The following is a 24,903-nucleotide window of genomic DNA, read 5'->3' on the forward strand; positions in this document are numbered from 1 at the left end:
GATCGCGCTGCTACTGTGGTTACACGCGGCCCACCAGCGGTCGCGCGTGTGTTTGCACGTCGACGTGGACGACGACGCAAAAGTATAAATGAAAACCGATGCGGAACCTACGCCGTCGCTGCTACGCCGTAGGACCTACCCACGATTATAACGAGCCCTTAACTCTGGGGGATACGGTGAAAAAGCTCAAGTTCCCAAAAGTTGGTGTGTTCCTTTAAGGTAAGATTATTTTATTTAGCAAAATAAATGGGCTAGGGTCATTGCACTGAAAAAAATAAAAAGGTGGTTCAACTTCAAAAGTAAGTTACCTGGTTGCCTTAACATTTTGAGTTAATTCAACTTAATAAATATTAGTTGACACATCAAATTTTACACAACTTTTTTGAGTTAACAAATTTTTTATAAGTTGAATTAACAAAATTTTAAGACAACCAAGTGAAGTACAATTTTTTTACAGTGTGAGCTAGATTTAGTTGGCCATTGTGTTGGTTTTGTTTCACACATCTGACAACCCACTACGGTCCGTGAACACTCCAGCTGAATGTGTGTCCGTATCCGTAGTTAAACTCATGTTTTATCAAATGTTGTAGACCAGTAATTCTCAAAGTGTGGACCACTAGTGGTCCGCCAAAAGATGACCTAAACTAGGCAAGTGTTTATACAATCGTCACTTATTTAAGTAGATTTTTAATGCACTTGCGAAACTGTGATATCAGTTCTTGCCTTTCTGTTTTAATAACGTAAAAATGGATCGGTTGGCTAAACCAAAGAGGGTCAAAATAAAAGATCAAGCGTCAACTGAAAAAAACTAAAATCCACAGATCTATTAGTTTTGTAATGTACCAGTTTTTGTTTCATGTGTAAAATCCCTGTAATTTCAGTGATTTTGGACATTAAGGGGATTTTTTTCAGTATTTTATTGTTACCATACAGTAGTTACAACCATAGACTTCATATACCCACCACCTCAGTTTGAAACTAATGGCTCTTTGGAATGACATTAAGTGGGACCTAGGCTGTTACAGTATGTTTAATTGAACCAGAGGATGCACAATGTCGTGATATCCTGAAAAACGGTGAGTCCTGCAACGACTGCAAGTGGTCCATACCAAAATTGCAAACACGTATAGATATATGAAGCGATCGAATGACGTATCGATGAATACATATCTATGGTAAAATTACAGTTTGCATTTCACAATTGTTGTATAAAACGACATATGATCTGTTAAATTTCCTCTTGTTTGATTCTCAAAGACAAAGCACTGCGTTAAATGTTTCGTGATGTAATTGCAATATGAAATTCATGTCTGTCTCAATATTATACATTGCTCGCAGTACTGTATACGCGCTTATTTGTGACTCTGGTAGTCAAACACAAGGTGACAGAATTTATAGAGAGAGACAGAACGAGCAAGAGAAAGGAAAAGATAGAGGAAGAGCGAGACGGGGACATGAGGACAGACACAAATACAGAGACATGGCTGGGAGAGAGAGCTAATCAGAGAGGAGGGGGGATTGTATAGTTTTCATTATGTGGGTTATGCTGCAGTGACAATTTTAGAGTGTCCTGATTTTCTAGAGTCACTGATCCCTGGGTACCAGCGGTAGTCCGTGCCACACTGCCAGCGTCCTGACCGCACAAAGATGTGGTCACACACACACACGCTCTGACCACACTTACATACCACACTCGTGTCAGGAAACAAACCACTTGGCTAACCTGAAAGAGTAGCCTTTCATTAAGTAAACGCTGAGTAGATTTATTTGTATTTTCACTTCAGGGCTAATTCGATCTAAGGAAATGCCTTTGGTAGATGTAGTGACAAAATAAATATGTAAATACGCAACAAAGAATGAGATGATGATGATGTCATTTTAAACATGATATATCCCTTCATAAATAGAGATAAAATGGTTAAGCCCCGCCCACATTTTAATAACCAGGGAGAACTTGGTGGATTACACATTCAAAGAAAGCTCTTTTTAAAGAAATTGGGATTTGATAAAGACAATAAACCCTTATCTACACCTCAAAGCTATACAATTCGAATATTATTTGTTTCACATTCCTTTGGATCTGGAAACAGCATTTTCCTCTAATATTTTACTGATTGTATTGCTTTCCTTCTACAATTCAAACAAACATCCGGTCCTTACGCTGTTCCACAAACAAGAATTAAAGACATTCATTATTTTCCATAGTAGCTCTGATTAAAAAAATCTCCTAAATACAACATACTTATAAAATCATGACTGATACAGTAACAGAAAGGGGCTGAACTGATGACAGACTCTTGTGTGACTTCATGCGCTAGCCTCACTCAGACAACAAAGGAGTATGTCTGGACAAGGAATACGTCACCTGTTTGCGGTCAAGGTGCCTGCTGAAGCAACAAGCAATAACCTGCAGTATTTACACCTAAGCAGCAAACACACATGCAGTTTCATCCTCCTCTTAATGCCATGCGGTTCTGCTGGCCATTTCTTTTTTAAGACACTGCTAACTTCCTGTCATGTCATTGATGAATTACCATCATACTTTTAATCCTGCCAAAATCATTACGTCAATCCTCTTTAAAAATCTGTCCCATTTTGTCATTTCTCTCTGGATGTCTCCTTTATTCATCCTTTGCTCTCTGGGTCTCCACCAATCGGGCACTTTCACTGGCGCAATGTGTTACGTCACCATAGCAACAGCTGACGTATGCAAAAAACTATTACCAAAGTTTTTTTTCTGCTTATTTGCTCTGTGCGCCGAGAATGTTTGTGTATGCATACATATGCAGTTTGCTTAGGCTAAATAGGTGTAAACGATCAAACACCTTGACGTAGGCCTACTCGATCATTCAAACACGCCCTTTTACTATTACTACTGTAGCTACTGCTTTGTTTTGTACAGTTTCGACATCTTTTGTCCTAAATTGGTCTGCAGCATGGTTCAGCGTTTTCCCTCTATCATCTTTCTTTGTCTTAATTCACCCTTGCATGCCTGAGACAAAGATGCAGAAGCATCTTTCCATGTATTTTTCATTCTGTCATCTTTCCTCATCCCCGTCTTCACACCTCTCTCTCTCTGTCCCTCTCTCTACCCCGCTATCCCTTTTTCCTTTCTCATTGTCCCTCTATCTGCAGCCCACTGTTGCTATAGAAACGGTTCTATTTGAAATAGGAGGGAAGGAATATAATTTCTTGCCGGTCGCTCCTCTTCCCCCATTTCGTTCCCGTGCTCACGCACCTCTCGCCGGCATGTTTTTCGGCAGCATTTGCATACTTGATTTAACATTCTTTATTTGCGTAAACTGCTGTTGCAGCTATTGTTGCCATGGCTACCGTGGGAACATTGACATAATATTACATACAGTGACCATGGCAACCTCAAGGGTCATCGGTGGAGTGCTATGCTAATGCTTGGACCGACTGTCCACTTCAAATGGGCCAAGGCATGAAGTATTAGCTAATACCACACAGACATCCGTCCTATCAATGCACTAAATATTTAGCTTTCCAAATAAATACTGGGAAACGCTGGGAATGCCAGATGTGCTCTTTGTGTGTGGGTGTATGATTTGAAAATCAAGGTACACAATCTGACATTAAACGTGTTGCCAGATAACACAGAATAAAATGTATTTATTTATTCTGCCATTTCTGACACACACACATTCATTGTTAAAGTACAGAAAGTCCCTGCTTGACTGTTAGTATCATTCTTTCAAAGATGAGCAATGCTGGAAAGTATGTCGCCCGAGTATGAGTAACAAACCAAAAGTCATTATTGTCTGATATGTGCTAGGCCTCACTTGCTTAATGTATAGCCCGAGGCAGTTTAAAAATGCATCTTTCTATTATGCCAGCATCTGTTTAATGGCAAACAGCTGTTTAATGGTTTGACGGTTTAACATCTCTCTACGCTTTGGTATACAACCCAACTAGTTGACCAGTAATAATGCTTTTATTGCAGAATGTCACGCTGTGATTTTATTTCAGGCCTCCTGATTGGTCGATTCTGCCGATCAGCCCTCCCCGATTGGAAAACTTCAGAGAATGAGAAATGACATCACCATCATCATCAACCACATTCCATTGCATTGGGGGAGGGGGAACTGTGGAAGGGGTGTCTGAAAAACTCCACACACACATACACACAAGCACAGACGCACACACACACACATACACACATCGAGAGGAGAATCTCATCAGTGTCTAAAGTACAGAGTGCCTCTTTATCATGTGCTCTCTTTTAATTCATGTGCTTCTCCATCTCTCTCTCTATCTCCTTCTGTCTCTCATTTTCTCGTTTCTTCTCGATCCCCATTTCCCTCTCTCGTTCTGTAAGCCCTCCCCCTCCTCTGACTACAGGAATGTAAGAAACACATCTGGAACTTATTAGAGAGAAGGAAGGGGGAAAACGAACTGGGGGATGGAAAGAGGGAGCAGGGAAAAACGAGAAGACTGACAAAAGAATGAAAAGCAAAATGAGGGGCCCCTCGACAAAACCATTTCGGGGAAGCAGGAGATGAGCAATGCAGGACCAGAGACAAATGTTATACAAGAAAGTAAAGGCTAACGCTGACAACACACACGTGAATGAACGATGGGCTATTCATTATAAGGGGACATGGCATGTTCAAAACTATTTCAGTGGGCTAGGATGTGGGAGCCCCTAAAAGGGGGAGAGGCGGGGGTTCAAAGATTCTTGTTTAAGCCAGGCCTTTGAACTTTTCCCCCCATATTCATTGGAAGACAGAGAATGAGTCGGAGAGCAAAGGAGAGGGTGCAAGTGGCCTCTTCTATGAAAGCAGTCAGGCATGAGTAATAATGGTTTTCTCTCCCTCTGGCCTAAACCACCCCCCAGTTCCCTCAGCCATCCACCCCCTACAACAACAACAAAAACCTCAAATCTTTGTCAGTTCAGTCCCTCGATTTCACCCACCTGTCACCAGTTCTACTATTTCTTACAGTCTTACCTCCACACACCCATTACTACATCACATGCACTAGTTCATTAGAATGGAATACATATCTATACCAAAAAGATAAACACAATAAAGCCCACAAAACAACACCAGACTGTCCTATCATAACTGTGAAAAATGGGATACTGTATAAGATATCATACAGGAACGGAATCACTGCTTTTTAATACACATTACTAATTACACGGCACGAAATGCGTGTGGAGAAGAGGATACTCAATTTCACAGGTATCCAAACCTGCTCCTGGGTTTACATGCGATGACTTTAATTGGATGGTCCAGGTGAGTTTAAATATAGAGATGCAACTCAGAAAGAATGAGTAATTAACTGTTAACAAACATTTTACAAGGCAATGCATAAAAGCTTTAAACCTTTTTATTTTAGGAAGAAGCTATTTAACATTCTCTGTCCTGTTGATACAATAGGAAATTATGCTGGCACTGCAGAAATGCACATGATGCTGTATAGATTTTTCAACGACAAAAGGGGACAAAGATAAATATAAAACCTGTATTAAGCCAATGCCCTATAAACACAACATCAAATCTTACATAACAATAAGGTATGACAATATGACAGCAGAGTGCTTGACAAAAAATTAAAACAAAACATCATAAGGGTTAATAAATACATTACATGCCTTTACATTAGTGTTATAGTCAGTATAGGACTGCCTTAAAGGGAAAGTTCACCTAAAAATGAATCATTTACTCGCTCTCAAACATGTATACATTTCTTTGTTCTTATGAAAAGGAAAATATTTGAGGAATGTTTGTAACCAAACCGATCAGAAGCCCCATTGACTACTATTGAAGTCAGTGATTGGTTTGGTTACAAACATTCCTCAAAATATTTCATTTTGTGTTAATCAAAACAAAGACATTTATACGGGTTTGTAACAACATGAGAGTAAGTAAATGAGGGCAAATTTTTTTATCCATTTTTGAATGAACTATCGCTTTAAGAGACCTTTGGCTGCTGTATTTCATTAAAATTTATACAAAGATTTTTCAAGCAAGCACTAAAAATGCCAATTATCGAACCCCTAAAAAGCCCTTAACTGTAGCTCAGCTAGTAAAGATAACGTCATAGGTTTGATGTCCAGACAATACACATATTAAAAAAAACATCCATATGCTCTGTAGGTCACTTTTAGATAAAAGCATCAGCCATGTGCTTAAATCAAAACTACAGCTTTCCTCATTATAGTTAAATAATCAAAAATATTATAAAAGTAAGTAGTGTGTATACAGTAGTTAGTGCTTTCTCTTATGCAGTTTACTTTGGGTGCTTAAAGATGACCTGTGCTGTATTATATACATTGCTACATACAGCACCACATTGAACAGCTATTATAAGAACAATGGGGGCATTGTTCACCAAAATACCAACTGCCTCTGTTAACCTCAGTAAAAGTCATTGGAGAAATGGACTTATTAGACCATTAGAGTTAAGGGCATATGAAGGGCCAATTTACATGTCAGTCATGTTGATATATGATTAGAGGTGTTGTATGTCCATACAGTTTGTAATCATCACCACTGATACCTTAATTCGTTCCACCTTAAGACTTAATAATAAATCATTACAAATGACATCAGTGCATGTGCATTACTGTACAGCTGTACAAACAAAACCAATGCAGTCAAAACTTAATGTGTTCTGGCCATCACACACATGTACTGTTACTTGTACATGTGTGTGATGCACTTTAGCAGTAACTTGAAAGGTAGAACTTTTATATTAAATAAATGAATTGATCATACGTGTTCATTGTCATTGTTTATTGCCCAATATTCGTTTTATAAACATTGCAGGAAGAAAAAATTCAGCTTGGAGTTTGTCGCATGCTGACGTTTAAAGCATCTGACTGGATGACACTTCAACCTGTTTCGATAGGTTTTCCTCAATGAATATGCATGTTACAGTTTTCTGGAATTTAAGTTACTACGCACATCGATTTACCACATTATTATACTGGTTACATCATCTGCCATACCTTACTGGGACCAAAACACGCCCCCTCTAACCTATGATGGAGTGGTCTATACCTGCTCTCTTTTTTTTCTGACTCATTTACACATGCACACATGAAGAGTGTGTGTGACGGTAGACAATAGGGAGGGTGTCCGCATAGGCGACATCGCGGTAAAAGATGCTGTAATCTTACAGGTAGAGCTCTTTACTGGTCGCCTAGCAACTCGCAGGCTACTATAATACATGGGTACCTGAACACTAATTGTTTGCATTGAAAACTGTGTATGCAGGCAATTTGTGATCAATTCATATTTGACAATGTTACCCAGGAGGCGTGCGCTGCGCAGGTTTAGATGCTGAAATTACCTGCATGACCCACAGACAGGAAACGAACCAGCGCGTTTCTTTATGCGGGCGTTTGTAAAAGAAAAGCCTTCACGCGTGTGTGCGTGCGTGTCCCTTTCCTCTTCAAACCTATAGCCCAATTTGTATTCTCATGATGAGATGATGTCTGACGGAAGAGATTACCGCTTTTCACTCTTCCGCACCGGCGGAGTTTTAGCAATTTTGTTACGATGGGCTTGAACGAGAGCGCCGTTAACTTTGCGCGTGAACGCAAAGGTCACTTTGCATCTTTATGACCGTCAGAGACATGAGCGCTGTAGAATCCTATGCACACTGCCCCTGCTCTCTCTCTCTCTCTCTCTCTCTCTCTCTCTCTCTCTCTCTCTCTCTCTCTCTCTCTCTCTCTCACTTACACACACACACACTCTCTCTATCTCGTACACACACAACACTTAACTTTAAAATTGAGTTTAGACGTGACATTCAATAAAAAACACTTAGTCTCCTACCTCTGTGAAAACTCAACGCCAAACTCAGAAGCAGCAGCAGTCCCTGCATGGTTAGCCGAGCTTAAATCTCCGCATGGGGAGCGTCAAAAATCCCTCCAGTTGTGGATTATAATCCTTCCATTAACGTGTTGGCTATTTGTCGCCCCTTTTCTCCTCCGTCTCTACTTTTTTATCGCATTTCTAGTCGTTTTTTGTCCCCGTCTTCCCCGCTTCTGCCCTCCTCTCCTGCGTCCTCAACGACGCTCCGGTTTCTTATTAGTGGCACATTCCTTGTACATCTCTCCCTCTTTCAGTCACTCTCTCCCTCTCCCCTCTCCCTCTCTCTTTCGTGTCAGCAGCTGCTCCCCTCCCTTTTTGTTTCTTTATACCCACCCCAATTCGGTTGCCCTCCCTCTCTGGAAGTCCAAAGAGACAAACAGAATAGACCCCGCGGGTAAGAAGAAAACAAACCTTATAGCGGAACCTTCTCTTTTTTGCGCATTATACAGAGTCGCTTCGCATCTACACTATAATAAATGTTCAGTTCCTATTATTGTTAGAAAACGGATTTTCAAAGCAAGAAGTGCAGACATGTAGCTAACATAGGCGTTGAATGCCAGGATGGGCAATGCAGAAACGGTCTTATTAACTCAAATATGCCAGTTTGATGACATTTCAGAACATTCGACTCGCGAGCAAAAATCTCTGAGGCTCCTGTCATTACTTGAGATTGGTGCTCTCTTTTCTTAAACGGGTAATAACTTTGTGTGCTGTGCCATCTGGTGGGGAAATTCAGGATGATGACCACGGTTTGTGCTAGTAAATTAATGGTGATAAAACCTAGTACAATGCATCAACATCCATTCAAGATTATTAAACAATCCTGCACTCTAAATTCTGCTAGGTTGTTTTTAATTAAAGGGGACAGAGGACATGTTAGGTTGTAAATAAACCTATGATGGGTTGTTGTCCAATATTTACCAGCATTGGGTTAAAAATAACCTAGCAGAATTTAGAGTGTGGGAGGAATGCTGACCTCTGATAAATAAAAGACATTTTGTTTATTTTTAAGACTGGACATTCTGTGTTGGAGACATTCATGCTGAAGACATGTTTATGCCCAAGAGCTAGCCTATTTAAATGATTTTTTCTTTTCATGTCAACACCACACCACTTTGCTTGGGTAACTTTAGTCATGTTTTCAGCTCAAATGGGCCAGTGAATTAGTACATCAAAACCATCGTTGTAAATAAACAAACATTTGTTTTATAAACTGTTTAATTAGTAATAAACTGAGTTTTTAGGTCAATTAAATTTAATGTTGAATGTAAACAAAATGAGGCAGTAACAAAATAATGTTTTCCTTACGATAATTAAAAAAACAAATGTTTTGCAAATGTCAGATGATGATGCAACATCAGGATTTCACTTATGTCGTTTCTCTCTCATTTTTAAGATTGCTTTGTAGGCTATATAAGCGTTTGCTAAGTTAAAAAATGTAAATGACATGTGGCCTAATTTATAGATGTCATATTTAACCTGACATGCCCAATATTTTTATTTGAATCATAAAACTCCCATATATGGTGATAACAGTGTAAGATAGTTACAGTAAGAAATACAGAGATATTGTGATAATTTATTATTCTGTTTGCTTTTGCCCTATATCTGCCGTTGTGACACTCCGTACAATGTTGCCCTCAGCGATTAGACTCATATTTCATTTACCATAAGACGCAATAAAAGGGTATAACAAATCTCATCCGCGAGTTGCGCTGCATCTCTGCCGGGACTCGAACCCGGAGCCTCTGGATTAGAAGTCCAGCGCGCTATTCCATTGCGCCACAGAGACCGAGCCAATAAAAATCGATCAGAGCAGCTTTAGAGACGCACTGCACACAGCGTATGCCTTCAGCATCTAGCAGCATCAGGACCACACACTGTCGGCATTTTGTTTTTTCAGCAGGCGGCCAGTAGGGGGCGCTCAAGCACGGGAGTTGTGAGCAGCGGCCAATGCAGCGTGTCACCAGTCAGTCCCTCAGAGCCAACACGGAGGATTTCATTTCAGCACACACCTCTTCCTCAGTGTAGCTGCTGTTCAAATGGGAAGGCTTAGCTCCATTAAATCGAGTAAATGTTGTGTTTAGGTCTATTTCTAAATTACATATTTTAGGACACATATGTAAAAGACATTTCCTACTGTACCACCACCCCACATTCTCGTTCCTCATTCCTCAACTTCCCATAATTAACTTCTTCCAAGGGTCACAAGCTAGAGGACAGAGGAGCAATGAAATAAGGAAGCATCTATACAGTCAAACCAAAAATCATTCAGACACCATATATAACTTTTTATATTTTTTTTGTGGGTGCAGGACACTATGGGGTGGCTTAGCTTAAGCCAGGACCAGGCCTTAGTTTAATTAGGTAATAGAGTAAACTGTGACATATTATACTCAAAAATTCAATAGTTTAATGGTGAAGTACAAGTAAAATGTGGGACCCAAAATGATTTAGACACATTGACCTGATCATGTTTGCTTAAGTGTTGTTTTTTTATTGCTAATGCAACCTTAATACACCAAAGACTGAACAAAATTAGCATTGCTTGGTAATCAGTTGACCTAAATAGGTATTATCTAATTGTGTACTAGGTATTATCTAATTATTATCTAATATTTAACAACTGATAGCAACATACTGTAATTTCTTATTTGTGAGACTTTGAATTCTTGTCATATTTTATTGTCATTATCCAAACTATATCGAATAAACTGTGATAGTAATATTATAAACATAAATGTTAAATGTGTCTGAATAAATGTTGGTTTGACTGTATTGGGAAGCAGCTTTCAATGAAGGATGCAAAACAACAGCTGCTATGATCCAAGGATCCTTTAATAAGAATGACATTTGACATCACTTGATGAGGTGGCAGGCAAGATATGCAGCCCTTATAAAGTTTAAGCAGCACCCATAGTTTATAGTAGCCACTATTAATAGGTGCTTCTTAAACTGAAGACTGCGTCCTAAGAAAGCTGGTGACCCTTGGAAGAAGTTAATTATGGGAAGTTGAGGAAAAACAGTTTCATCCCAACAGCAATAAACATTCTTAACTCTGTACGCTGAGGACTGGATTAAGTACGACTTCTTAAATACTCTGTGTTGTATATGAATGTATTAATGTGTTTTTCGTTGTGTATGTTACTTTATATGTTTCATGTTTATTGTTTAACGTAATGCTGGAACCTGTACCAAAGAAAAGATCTGTACTGAAAAACAAATTCCACCAGCCTGGCTGTGTGGTCATTAAAATTGAATTGAATTGAAGAAGATAGCATACTTCCCATACCAGTCAAACTACCCTATAAAAATTGTTTTGCAAGGATTTACAAGTCATTTGAACTGTATTGACTAGTAAAAAGTTGCTTTAACTTATGACTATAGCAAATGCAACTTGATTTAATATTTTACAGTAACTCTTATTACTTGTCAAGATGGTTGAATGACTTAAAAAGTGCAAATTTTTTTTTAAATTTTTTATTTTTTTCATGCGCCTACGGTCACAGGGCATGAATACTTTGGAGATGTTAGAGTCTTAACATTAACTGACTTTCCATAAATGCATTACATAAAATGAAAATCATCTGTGTTTTACAACGTAAATGCTTTTTTCTCTGAAAAAAATTATTTGTCTTACATTTTATAATGAAATCAGGCGAGCTCAGAGACGAATCTTGTCTTGCTATGTTTTGTATAATGTGTGCGAAAGATTGTGGGTGATTGCAATGGAAACACTTTTGTCTTCTCCGGACAAGGATCATTCATTCAGCCTATTTTTAAAGGATCCATACAGTTAGGTTAAACATATAGTTACTTATAATACTTAAAAGTACAGCCAGTTGACTTCCCAGTGTGTTTTAATTACAGTATGTTCACGTTTGGTTTTTATAAAAGTATACAAATCTGAATGCATTTTTTTTTCATAATGAAGATAAAAGTAATCTTAAGTATGATTACATCTTGTGAAACACCTATACACATAAAATTTGTCACAGTGTATAGAAAACAACAAATCTCTTACATTTATTTACAAAATTATTTTTGTAGCAGTATTCTTGTACAGCTGAAGTCAAAAATTAAACAATCTCAGGTAGAAACCATTAAACATTTTTAAACCACTGTAAAAAAGTAAAGTTTTGGCAAAACATTTAGGACATTTAGCCTTGATTTCACAGACAAGGCTTAAGGCTAGTCCTAGACTAAATCTCATGTTTGAGCTGTCTCAACTTGCAAATGTATGCCAGTGCCAATGATTTGCCTATACACACCAGAAGCATCGTTTTCTAAGGTATGTTTATAAGTATGCATAAACATATTTAATTCAACTAAGGCCTAGTCTTGGTTTTAGCTAAGCCTTGTCTGTGAAACCAGGTCTGAAATTTTTTACAACAAGTGCTTACATACAGGTACAGAGTGTTTTGGATTTACTTCATCACAAACACAGTGGATCAGATGTTTCCATATGCTATGTTAACTGTTGCTTTAATACCTTGACAAATTCCAGAAAGTTATGCACTGTAAACCCGGACAGGTTGAATTTTCTTAAAACATTTGTGGGAAAATATTGCTGCCCTAAAAAATGTAGTAATGTGAACTAAAACTTTAACTTACTTTAACTTAAAATTTAAAGTACTTTAACTTAAAATTTAAAAAACTTTAAAGTACTTTGACTTAAAATGTAACTTAATTTAGCAAGTTCAGTAAACTTGATTTAACTTGAAATAATTTGTATACTGTATCAATTGCTCTGTCCTACATCACCAAGTTTCTTTTTATAAATGGCATCATAACACAAAATTCATTGAATGAATAAACACACAAAACTGTGTTTTTGACATGAATTGTCAGTACTGTGGAGAGAAAAGTAAAAAAAATGTGCTGAACAGGGCTCATGTAAGTAAACACTGATCACCTAAACGAAGACTTTAAAAAATTATCATTTACAACAAAACAACATCAATAATATAAGAGCCTCTATGACATTTTACTAACAAATATTTAAGTAGTCAAAGTGCTTATTCTGTGAAAAAGCATTCATTATGGCTATTCATTACAACATGTACTGATAATTTTTAGTTCATTTCACTTGACTTTTTTAGTGTAATGGATTTTATACGCTTATAAGCTAAATGATTTGGACTAAAAACATATTAAGTGATGTTAATTTCTTTGTTTAAGTAAAGACAATATCAGGGTCAATAGTGTGTCAAGCATTGAGATATTCAGCTTCTGATAGGCTAACTGCAATAAACTAGAGGTGAACCTGAGGATCTATTTTAAGGCATACTTAAAAATATATTAAGAAAACAATTCCTAATATGCTGTACACACAATGGTACGCAGGTATAAACCCCATGAGACTATGCATCCACGCATCAGAAGGTGTTTTACTCTGTCTCCTAGACATGTCTCCAAACATAGTTTGTTGTATAAAGTGCAAATAAATTCCAGTACAACAGCAAGGGATCTTGACATCCACAGTAAACATAGCCACCTATATAAACATAACCTAAAAGACTGCCAGCAAGAACCCACCATTCCAAAACTGCCCTGAAAAGCTAGACTACAGTTTGCATGTGCACGTGTGGACAAAAGCTGGAATAAATAATTTTCTCTAGTATTACTAAGACATTTCACATTCTTAAAGAAAAGCAAACCCACAGTATCTGACATAGGACAGGAAATGTTTTCTACAAATAAACGTCCGGCCTTATTTAAATATGCTTGGCAAAGGTGAATATAAACTTCTGACTTCAAATGTATATTTATTTTGTAAACTATGTTCAGCAACACCCAGTAGTCCATTCAATAAAACTTGGCTATATAAACAAGCATGGAAAGGTGTATTATACATTACATTTTCCACATTTCACAAATCTCATTTTTTTGCCATGTTCCTCTTATGAGCTCCATGAAATGGGATGAAGCTTACAGGTATGTAGTCCATTGGCTTCGGTACATTTGGAGTGGATACACTCATACCCGGAAAATAAGTTCCAGTCAGGACTCTCCGTGAAAGTTCATTTATTGCCTCACTTATCTCTTCGATACATTCCTTGAAAACAAGCAGGGTCAAAGTCGCTTGCAAAGTTAAGTGGGACTTGTTCATTGCTGTCCTCACGTATGATGCCAGGAAGGGACAATGAGAGTTTAAACATTCCTGTCGCACAGACATTCCCGCAGCTTCAAGTTTTGAGTGTAGAGTCCTCCCTGATTCACTGTAAATGTGTGTAAATCCACAGTTGAACTTTCCAGTGATTAGACATTTAATTCTTGCATTCGTGGCACATGATCCCGAAGGAGTGGCGTCTGGGGCTCAAGACTCAGGCTTACTACAGACTCTTCCTTAGGCTCATATAATCCGGGAGCTGCGTAGCTCTATAGTGGTAGAAGAAAAAGTGAATATTAATTATGGTATCTGATATAAAAAATAAACTCATATTGCTGAAGTACTGAGTAAGAAATTGTGAAACTCAGAAATGATGTTTGCAAAACTTACCGTTTTGAAATTGTTGATATTCTCTTTAAAAAACTGTGATGGGTCTGGAATTTTTGGGAGTAAATCATCTTTATGTCTGAGGAAAGACAGGTCAATTCTTATTTAGTACTGGATTATGAGATTCTCCTAATGGAAGGTTAAAACTAACTTCTTAGTGACTCGTAAGATTTACATTTACCACAAAACTGCACCATGAAACAAAGAAAAATTTGAACAATTTATTAAATAACTGTGGTGCTAGTCAATGCCCTGATAACAAAGGTAAAGTGACTCGTAATTCTTTTTCGTTTGCTGGTTCTTTAACAACCTGCCTTCAGAACTATGGGGGAATTACACTATGCAAATTGTGTTAAGCACTCTTGCACACATTTTAGTCATATTTATGAATGAACAGAAAATGGGCATATTTAGTGAATTTCGCCCATTTTTACAAATTAATTCAAATAGAAAAACAAGCTAGAAAAAATATTACCTTCGAAGTAGCACAAAACACCCTATCAGACAAGCGCAAATGAAGACAGCGATGAAAATAAAGACCAGTAACACAGGCAAATTTGGATCACTGTCTTCACCTGTGAAAGCACATAAATACAAAATCATGTTTAACTGGGACACTTTGTGTATAATTTGCACTATTTTCAATTAACAGTAATTATTTAAAACTAATCGTTATAAAAAATATAGCCATTCAATACAGTTGTCATATGACACGAGGAAAGAGCCATTACCGTATTCCACTTCATCACTTTCTTCAATCACCCCTGCACCACATCTCTCTAAATAATTCATCTTCACTCTGGCTTTGTACTTGCAGTTTGGGTCATACTCCACAATATGAATATTTGTTGTAACTATGGCTGAGGTCTGTAAAAACAACCATTTGTCAAAAAAAAAAAAAAAAACTGTGTAGTAATCTCTTTCTGTGGGGCAATGCTTAAAATATGGATTTATTATGCATTTTATTTATTTTTTGTTCTCCTGAGCAATACTTCAAAAGAGGCTTGTACTTATATGAGTATTTGTAGTTTTAGTGAAAAGATACTGTATCTCTGAAAGGTTTAAGGCAAAAAAAGCTCAAAGCAAAAGCTTTACTATTTAGTGGGTGGGCATTTGTTCCTCTATTTTTATTTGTCACTTTAATCGAATTGCTAAAAGTTTGATTGCTGATCTCTGAAACAGTGCAGGATCAAAAGTACTTTGAAGTGAAGAAAAAGTATGCATCTCACCGTTTCATTGCATTTGACATATGTGTAATTGTAGGAAAAACAACCGTCATCAAAGTTTTCAAAGCCTGATCTGGTCGCTTGAAGTAAAAGATTTCTCCCATTTCTTTTGATTGTAAATTTAGGTTTGTTTAGTTTCACTGCAAATGAAGAAAACACAGTTAACAGAGATTGGTATTTGCATTATAACTTAACATGGGCAAAAGTTCAAAAACCATTTGAGAGTTCTGTGCTGAGTCGTACAAGTTTCGGAAAGTTTCGACTACTGAATCTTTTGTGTAAGCAGTGCTCCAAGTACAGTGGAAGTCCTTATATGGGCAATTCAACACGAATAGGGCACACGCACACACCACCTAAGAGCTGACACGAAAATCAACGTCACCAAAGTGTTGTTGTTTATGAATGAAATTTAAGCTTGCTTAGCTTCCAAAAAAAAAACTGCATTATGGAAACAATGTATATAGTTTCTTGTTCCCAGGGAAGCAGTGGAGTTGTGCATGTTTGTTTGTTTGTTTAACGCTGGATTTCGTTAAAATTGGGCGGTCCCAACGGGGTCATGAGTCGCAGGCGGTAAGTAAATCATAAGTTCTACCAGAAAGACTCAGGAGGCAATGTAACGTTGCAATGGTATTTATTTAACAATTCGTAAGCAAAAGAATGCAGCGATTATATAAATTTTTATATTTTTTAAATTTTTAAAATATCCATAGCTCAAGGCCGGAGGGCTGTATATTCTTGCTGCTCCTGCCTGAGACGAAGGCAGGGGCGGAGCCTATTCCCCGATGCTTGGACTAGGGCCAACCTGGTGGTTGTGGGGAGGATGGAGGTCAGCGTCAGAATCTGCACACGCAAAAGAGGTTGAGTATGGCACTTAAATACTCCAACAGTCAAGTGATGATTAGCAAGATGATAAGGTAATGAATGACGTAGCATGAAGCCTTACTGATAGAACTTTTGCTAAAGCTTTCATTCATCTAGAGATTGTGGGATAAGGTTTTTTTATGTGTGTCGCCCGCGGTATGCATGAGCCTGACTTTTTGGGAAAATAGCTGATCCATTTTTTATAAATTTGATAAAGATTCTTTGGATATATGAAGGATGTAATACTACTCTATAGGTACTCAAGATTGACATGAGATAAGTAGAAACAGCGGGTGTTATGTGACCTTTAAAAAAACTCACATTTCTTTTTACACAATGTAGCACTGTACTTCCACGGACTGCAATATATAAAAATGTCTATGTAGCGAATATGGAAACCAAGAGAAGAACATCCACATACCGTTTTTATTTGGTTCTGACATCCTAAACGTGTTTATAACAGTATCGTTCTTATAAGTTCCAATAGCCATATAGAACATCTCAAATGCCTGGTTCTTGAAATCTTCACTGATAATGTCGCATCCTCTGATCTTCATATTCTCATTTATATATGAGGAGCATTTAACTGATTTGTTTCCATGTAACCTAAAACAAACACCAAATTTTATTTATGCTAGGCATGCATAGATGCAAATAATTAAGAATTAAGCACATTTTAAAAGATAATATACACAGCAAGACACATGGTAAGGACTGTAGTTAGCCATAAAGTATTCTACTTCTTTTAAAGTTGTATTAATTGTCACAAATAAACCATATTGTCAAGGTTGCTTTAGTACAGAAAAGTGTCTGCCAATCAGATAAATATAATATGATATATAATAGTTTACCAATAGAAACTGAGGTCTTGGGCATCATCATCAGGATCCCAAGTGAACTTCATCTTGTCTTCAGAATAATATATGCAGTTCAAGTTTCTCACCAGCATCACTAGAAAAAAAATGTGTTTTCAAATCAGTGTCTTCAAAATTAGATTTAAGAATTTTTTTCTTAAATATTTAATAAATTAATGGAATATTTCTTGTCTCCATAAACATTAATGGGGTAAAACATCACATTCTGCAGTAACTATTTTTTTCATATTATAAGTAATGACTTGAAAGATCAGTGGTTTTACAAAAAGTATAACAAAAACACTCATCCACTATATTAACACATCCACCAATCAATTAACTGAGGAGAATAAAAATCCATCCACCAACAAAATAAGCGCTACATCAGACTGTCATGTACCTGGAGGTGGAGGGATGGCAAAGCTTATTGGTGGGCTTGATGATTTGGTTCCACAATTTCCTGGGTTTGTATGAACAGAGACGTTTAACCCATCTTTATTGGACAAATTCATTGAGTAGGAGTTGTTTAAGACTTGATATGTATGTTTTATCTGGGAAAGACAGACAACAGGCTTGGTGATTACAGATGAAAATAAACCTTTAAGTCCTTAAATTCAGTAAATTACCAAAAAGTCTTTAAATCCAACAAAAATAATTAATATTGCTTCAAAACACAACAGGCAGCATAAGTTAAGGGGTGTAAATGTATGTCCTTGACATTTTTCCACATTGTCATCTACAGAATAAACTAGGGTAAACAAAAATCGCCAAGGCTTACATGAAACGGAGATGCATCTCTCTAAGTAAATATAATGTAAACATATAATTATAATTGTATAGTATTTAATCAAGTAATGACAAATTATTTAGGATTCTACAATATTATACATTGTTGTTAACACTTAAAAATTCCCCCTAAAGTAAAATCAAAATGTAAGTTTACATTTTTTAACTGCTACCAACTGAAGTAATATTTTGAGTTAACTTTTTACAGTGTATTATTATTATTCCAGTAATTATTTCAATAACGGTTATGGTTATTTTTTTACTTTACATAATCTTTATTATCTATCAAAATGTATTCATATTGTTATAAATAAGTAGTATTTATTAAACTTTAATTAATGATTATCAGCCACAGCAGTCGTAATATTTTTAGCCTACTTTTCGTCCACCGAATTACAAACCGCTGTATAACACAAGCACAAAGATAATAAAGTGTGACCTATTCTTCCGTTTAATTTCCCTGAATCTGCTTCTGTCCCGCGAGGCTTACAGAAGCTTGGGGGAAACGCCAAAATAGCTACACCTACAGTAGAAATGGTTTCCTGATAAGTGTGGGTGTGTATTCTGATCGAGAGAGAGAGAGAGGATGACTCACCTGTCCCTCAAAAATTATCACAGTATAGTTTACTGTACAAGTAGGATCCAGATCCTCAGGTTTTTTCCATTTCAAAACCAATGTGTAAGGTGTTGACCATGTATAGATCAGATCTTTCGGTGGAGGCAATTGATCTATGATGTTCAAGAAGCGTGGGCCACATTTTATGAAGACCAAGAAAAAACAACAAACAAGCGATTTAAACCAATGCTGATGTGTTTAATGTAAACTGCAGCGCAATGGAAGCAGGTTAAAACAAGAAACTGCAGTCGCAACATGCTGTTCTCTGACGTCAGAATGTTTCGGGAATTTAACACAGGATATCCCGCACGCGCGCGCGTCACTGTAACAGGAAAACTTGGGGAAAACTTTTCTAACAAAAACTTAACCAAAACAAAAACATGACTCACCTGACATGTTTTCAACGCCAACAAACATGAGAGAGAAGCATATGATTAAGGATATATCCCAGTATCGACACATGCTGGTTAAAGGTTTTGGCAGATATTCTGTGTTAAATCCGCGTCCTGTAATCCTGTTTTAATAAACACAAAAGGTGTTTCAAGAGTTCGTTCAGGTCGACATAAACAAACATAAATCTGTGAGTCGCACAAGCCTACCTGTTAGTATCACGGTCAAAGTAAAAGTGAGACTGAAGCTCAAAGTCTGTCAGACTTCTGGAGTGGGAGGAGTGTGAGCGCGCGGATCTTCTCCGCCCTCAGTTCGTGATTTCTTACTGTCGTGCGCATTTTTTTTTTTTTTACTAACCTTGGTAACACTTTACATTTTCTATGTTCCAGTGAACAAAACGTCTACTAGTCCATCTATTAATCTTAATCTGTTTTATTTTACTTCATGGTTTAAAATCAAACGTTGTATCTGTTAACATGAGTTATTCCACAATAAACTAACATGAATAAACAAACCTATTTATATGAACTAACATTAACAAAGATCAATAAACATGTTGCTACTGTAAGTGTTAGTTCATTTTTTAGCTAATGCATTCATTTAACTAATGTTAATAAATTATAAATTATACTGTAATGTGTGGTAATAAAATTACATTCACTATGTAATTCACAAATTGATACACTTCACAAAGTGTTTTATGGTGTATAAAACAAAACTGAGAAAGGGAAGCAGTCATGTATTCCTGTATTAGTCATGTTGACCAGATGGGTGGCAGTAGCCTACTAACCTATTTAGTTTGAGTCTTTGTAGACCTTTTTGTAAGCAAGGGATACCACATAGATAAAACAATCTTGAGGGCAACTTTTTGATATAGTCTACTCAAAACATTTTATTTTATTTGTTGATATATTTTATCATTGTTTAAAATGCTAACATACATAAAAGAATCCAAGCTAATATAAAAATATGTAACAAATAAATATTAAAATTGAGGCTATTAATAGAATGTGCTTTGGCGGGCACCATGTTGGAGACCACTGTTCTAGTGTTTGAGTGTGTGTTATATTTTGTATTTGTAATCCCCAGTGTTTTTCTCAGCAAGCAGGTCACAAGTGAAAAGTTGGACCAACTTAAAAAAATTGGTAGCACCTAAACAATTTAAGTTTAATACATTTTTCACTTAAAGTGTTTTCCACTTAAACATTTAAGTTGAAACAACTTATTTTCCTTGATCAAACTTTTCCCTGTTTTCAGTGCAGAACATTAGTATTTGTAATTATCAGAAATGTAAAAATGACTTGTGTTAAGTAAGAAATACTTGATGTCGGGCATTAAATTAAATAAAAATAATGCACACCCTGTATGGATCCTGCCAAAGAGTCTTGTTTAATATTTATGTCTTGTCACGATGGCAAGGCAGTTCCATGTTCTATGGAAGTTCATGGCCTTGCTATTGGGTCATGTACCTTCGGTCACGGTGTCTCGTCTTTTGGCCCCACCCCCTCGTTCTCCTGCTTATTGTTAATCATTAGTTCATTCCCATCACTTGTTCCCTCCTCGTTATCTTGTTTGGTTTTCCTATTTAATGTCATTGTTTCCTTGGTTCCGTTCATGATCATTTTGTCCCATTGTATGTATTCCAGTCAAGAGGTCTAGTCTAGTTTGGCAAGCTGTTAGTCAAGTTTAGTGTTTAGTCTCTGTTTGTGTATATATCCTGTTGATGTGTTTTGTCCCCATGTGCTCTATTGTTTTGAATCGTGTTTGTAATTAAAAGGGTTTTGTTTAACCCCACATCGTCCACACTTGGGTTCTCGTCTGATTCCTGACACACCAAAGATGGCAATTTTCAAAATAATTCAAGCAAATAAAAAAAGCAATCAATAGCTCCTTGTTATTAAATAAAACCTTAATGTATTAATGTTTTACCCATGCAAAAGTGTGAATTAGCATTAACCAAGTAACTGGTCAATCCATGTGTGTTAAACCTGTTTCAAAGATATGGATCACGTATAGTGTATTTTGTAACCTGTTTTAAAATTTTACTATCTGTTTACAGTATAATAATGATATCAACAACCCTCTCCTGAGAACACATGTTGAAAAGAAACAAAATAAATACTAGATATTTACTTTCTATAAAGTCTTATAAACCTGAGAGAAAAATATTTATACATTATGCCACCAGTCACATGAAGGATAAGATAAAACCGATGTTCTGAAAATCTTCATTCATGATTGAAGCAGACTTTATTATATATGAGACATTTTAAAAATACAGACAGCTGCTTGCAAATACTGCTTTGCCAATACTGAATAGACATTCTTGTAGACGCACAATAAATCAAAAATTTCCTGTATAAATCTGCAAATCCCCTGCTTGCAGTTTGCATATTCAGTGCAGTATTGTCAGATAAGTAACAACAGCATTTTGTGAAATAAATCAACCATTAAGAGGCTGTGCAGACTGAGTCCATGAGCAGTTGCTGAGGAACAGCCCAACAGAAAACAAAGAAAGACCAAACGTCTATTATCATTCCTGCCAATAAAATCAGCTGTTTTATACATTACACTACCGTCTAGGGTATGCATTCATAGTAAAAGTCTTTACATATGTAAAATATTACAACTCCACACTCTTTCTGTTTAATTAAATGACATTACAAACACTGATCTCATGTGAGTCTACTGTAGCAGACTTTAGTGACTGTCACATAGTGAGTCAATGCCACTTTGCCACTTCTGGAAAAACGGCTTTAACCGCATACTGTAAAGGCAAGTCGAAATTCTTATTTGACTGTTGGCAATGGGAACATTGACGTCTAAATTTACGTGCCAACTAAATTTACCTACTACAAGGATAAGAATTATATGCACCAGGCAACAACATAAATAAAAGTAAAAAATAAAAACTTTTTTCCAATTAAAAAATTAAGGAAAATATAAAACATGTATGTTTGTTGACCTGCTAGTAAAGTATTCTAATCATGTTTATAGGCTACATATGTTTTTCAGCATTCAGTACAGTGACAGTGAAATTGTGTTTAGGATCAACAACGTATAAATGCAACTCTATAAAGTAAACAGAAAATATTGTAAGAATACAATAACTGGTAGAAAGTTAGTAGAGCATTGCATTAGCAACGCAAAGATCATGGGTTTGTTCCCCATGCAGGTAACAGACATACTGATAAAAAAGGTATAGATTAAATGCGCAGCAAGTTGCTTTTGGTAAAAGCATCTGTTGAATGCAAAAATGTAAACTGTCCATTTCATCTTTGGTGGTCTACAACTAAAATGGAAAGTTTCACTGAGATCACATCCTGTATACAATACCAAATAGAACTGCAAAATGAATCTACATAAAATGTCAAATTTAAACAAGGACTACCTATACAAAAATAACAAAAATGGCACTTCTTGCAGATAGAAATGATCCTAAAGGCCTCGAGTCGTATTGTTTGTACATTCAATGTTGAAGAAAGAGGTTTTAAGCCATTTCAGTGGAGGTCCCACTGATAGCACGAAACACGTGAACAGAGTTCTGCAGCAGGGAACGCATCATATCTTCCTGGAAGATCTGAAGGATGAAAAATAAAATCAGGATAAGGAATTCAACATAAGAAAAGGAATTAACATGCTCTGTCTTGCAAAATATCATACAGTACAAATAACAAACACATTTTTACGTGATAAAGTTAAACATCCATGGTTGCATGCACAAATATTTGAACAAAATATGACAAATGATCGTGCACAGTGGAAACGGTTACCTAGAACTCAATCTATTGGACATGGCAGCAGAAAGAAGGAGAATACCGACACGTTAGAGGCAGAAGAAAAGGACATTTGAGAAGGGATTATGTTCACACGATAAGCAAACACGAGTACCCTTGTTTTAACTGGTAACCTAACTAACTCAACATTTGCAATTCCAGTTTTTATTCATCCTGACAGTACAATATGTCTTGCATTGGCAAATGAAGTAACAGTAATAGAACAAACAGCTTGAAAAATGTTCAGCATCTGTCAAAAAATATTATATTTTGTTATTTGGAAATAATAGGCATGTCTGGAAATGTAAGACACATATTGAAAATACTAAGATTAAAGATCATTGAGGGATTTGCATATGTGAGAAACAAGTTCACAATATAAAAAGAGCCAAGAATGACCCTTCTGAAAAATCATATGGATAATAATTCTCTAAAGCTGACAGATTTACTTATAGAATTGTAAATGTAACTTTCATTTTATTATAAAATTGTCATCTATCGAAATTGGCTGATAATATGTCTGCTCTCGGAAACAAACAAAATGTGACTTTCTCTAAACAAATGAGATGGCAAATAACTAATCATAATTTGTGAAATGTGTACGTTTAAGATTACGAGGAGATAGGGCCTTGTGCAACTTCTAAAGAAACTAGTTAATAATAGCAAAGTGTGATGTTAAAATAACTTTTAAAAAACTGTTGTGCACAATACATTGTAATTCTTGAAATGTAAACAAATTTAATTCTGCCTTTCACTGTTAAATCCTTCAGTGAAAAGTGTTGTCTTGGGCCACTAACTGTGTATGTGAAACAGATTAAACCTGTTGTTTCGTAACTCACCCAACCAAACAAGCTTGTCTAACACGCAACAACTGTCAGTCATAAGAAATAAAAAAATAAGACTTATAGGCCTACACAAACCTGTGTATTTCTTCCAATTTTATTTTAACTGGTACTTTACCTCAATGTGATTCAATTAATGCAATGCAGCTAAGCATCACTTTTAAGAATCCAAATTATCTGTTACATGGGCCTAATATTGATATAATACTATAGTTTGCAATTGCTACAACTAACTGGCAACTATCACAACGTTTTATAAAGAAGACTAAAAAAATACCTGTTCATGGATGATATCAGAAAGCTCTTTCACCATGCTTTTAAAGTTAGTCTTTAGTCCCTCATGATACTCATACTGGTCTTCCTTAATGAGTCTCTCATTTATATCCAGAGCCATACTGCATGCATTAACAAACTGCCTGCAACATGGACAAAAAGAGACATTGTTAAAATTATATCTAAAAGAAAATGTGCACTTGTTTTACAAAAACAAACTCTTTGGTAAGACAAATGTTTGGTAACACTTTACAATAAGGTAACATTTGTTAATGCATAAGCTTACATGACTTAATAATAAACAATACTCATTAATTAATCTTATTTCATGATAAATAAATAAATGAAAAAATGTCAAATTCTCTGTCCCTAGATTTTAGAGAAATATAACACTTGAAACACCATTTAGGGTTACATTTTTTTTCTATATTTTAAAATGAAAAAATATGTTATTTGAACAATTACACTTTCTTGAGCCATCATTGTAGCAATATTTGATTTTTATTTATTAATTAGAATTCCAAGCACCACAGAAGTGCTCGTCCCCACAGTCATGTACAGAGGGAAAATGCTTAATTTGAGATCAAAAACAGTGTTTTATTCCATTTAAAATATAATAATGTGTTCATAACTATCAAATAAATGATGTAAATTACATTGAAAGACAAAATGCTAAATAAATATTATAAAATATATAATGAAAGTAGTGGTCCCCTGGAGTTGTGTCGCTGGTGTTACCGTTTAACAAAAAAGCTCTTATTTTTAAATCAAAATCACACTGATGACATCACTTGACTTCCTTCTTTCAATTTCCTGGAGACCTATGAAGAGACGCTCATAAGTCCACTGTCTCTTTTCAGTTATCATAAATCTTCTCATTTATCTCATGATTTCATATGAAGCTTTTAGTTTAAGTCACTGGTATGACCT

General features: G+C 36.2%; 3 protein-coding genes and 1 non-coding gene across 7 annotated transcripts in view; all 4 read right to left on the reverse strand.

The window, feature by feature from the left end:
* The window catches only part of kirrel1a (kirre like nephrin family adhesion molecule 1a), a 30,165-nt gene extending 22,083 nt beyond the window's left edge, over positions 1-8,082 (reverse strand). For 2 of the 3 annotated variants that reach the window (XM_065275429.2, XM_065275427.2), the window contains exon 1: positions 7,812-8,082. In XM_065275429.2, the coding sequence (XP_065131501.1) occupies positions 7,812-7,860 (49 nt within the window). In that variant the 5' untranslated portion in view covers positions 7,861-8,082. The remainder of the gene's footprint in view (positions 1-7,811) is intronic. The other variant, XM_065275428.1, reaches the window with a different exon arrangement.
* Positions 8,083-9,568: 1,486 nt separating this feature from the next.
* trnar-ucu (transfer RNA arginine (anticodon UCU)) lies at positions 9,569-9,642 on the reverse strand. The gene has a single exon. It is a non-coding gene; the product is annotated as a tRNA-Arg (tRNA).
* Positions 9,643-11,850: 2,208 nt separating this feature from the next.
* On the reverse strand, positions 11,851-19,324 carry il13ra1 (interleukin 13 receptor, alpha 1). The gene is made up of 10 exons (XM_065275431.1): positions 19,082-19,324; positions 18,672-18,805; positions 17,691-17,841; positions 17,288-17,387; positions 16,858-17,042; positions 15,579-15,715; positions 15,081-15,216; positions 14,825-14,924; positions 14,353-14,428; positions 11,851-14,231 (listed from the first exon to the last, which is right to left on the reverse strand). Exons 1-10 carry the CDS (start codon positions 19,152-19,154, stop codon positions 14,112-14,114), a joined length of 1,212 nt encoding a protein of 403 aa, XP_065131503.1. The 5' UTR covers positions 19,155-19,324; the 3' UTR covers positions 11,851-14,111.
* A 1,989-nt stretch (positions 19,325-21,313) lies between these two features.
* The window catches only part of dock11 (dedicator of cytokinesis 11), a 107,824-nt gene continuing 104,234 nt past the window's right edge, over positions 21,314-24,903 (reverse strand). For both annotated transcript variants that reach the window (XM_065275518.2, XM_065275515.2), the window contains 2 exons: positions 23,978-24,116; positions 21,314-22,662 (listed from right to left, as the gene is read on the reverse strand). In XM_065275518.2, coding sequence (XP_065131590.1) covers positions 22,573-22,662; positions 23,978-24,116 — 229 coding nt within the window. In that variant the 3' untranslated portion in view covers positions 21,314-22,572. The remainder of the gene's footprint in view (positions 22,663-23,977; positions 24,117-24,903) is intronic.

This window comes from Paramisgurnus dabryanus, chromosome 2 (genome assembly GCF_030506205.2).
Source record: "Paramisgurnus dabryanus chromosome 2, PD_genome_1.1, whole genome shotgun sequence".
Lineage (NCBI taxonomy): Eukaryota > Metazoa > Chordata > Actinopteri > Cypriniformes > Cobitidae > Paramisgurnus > Paramisgurnus dabryanus.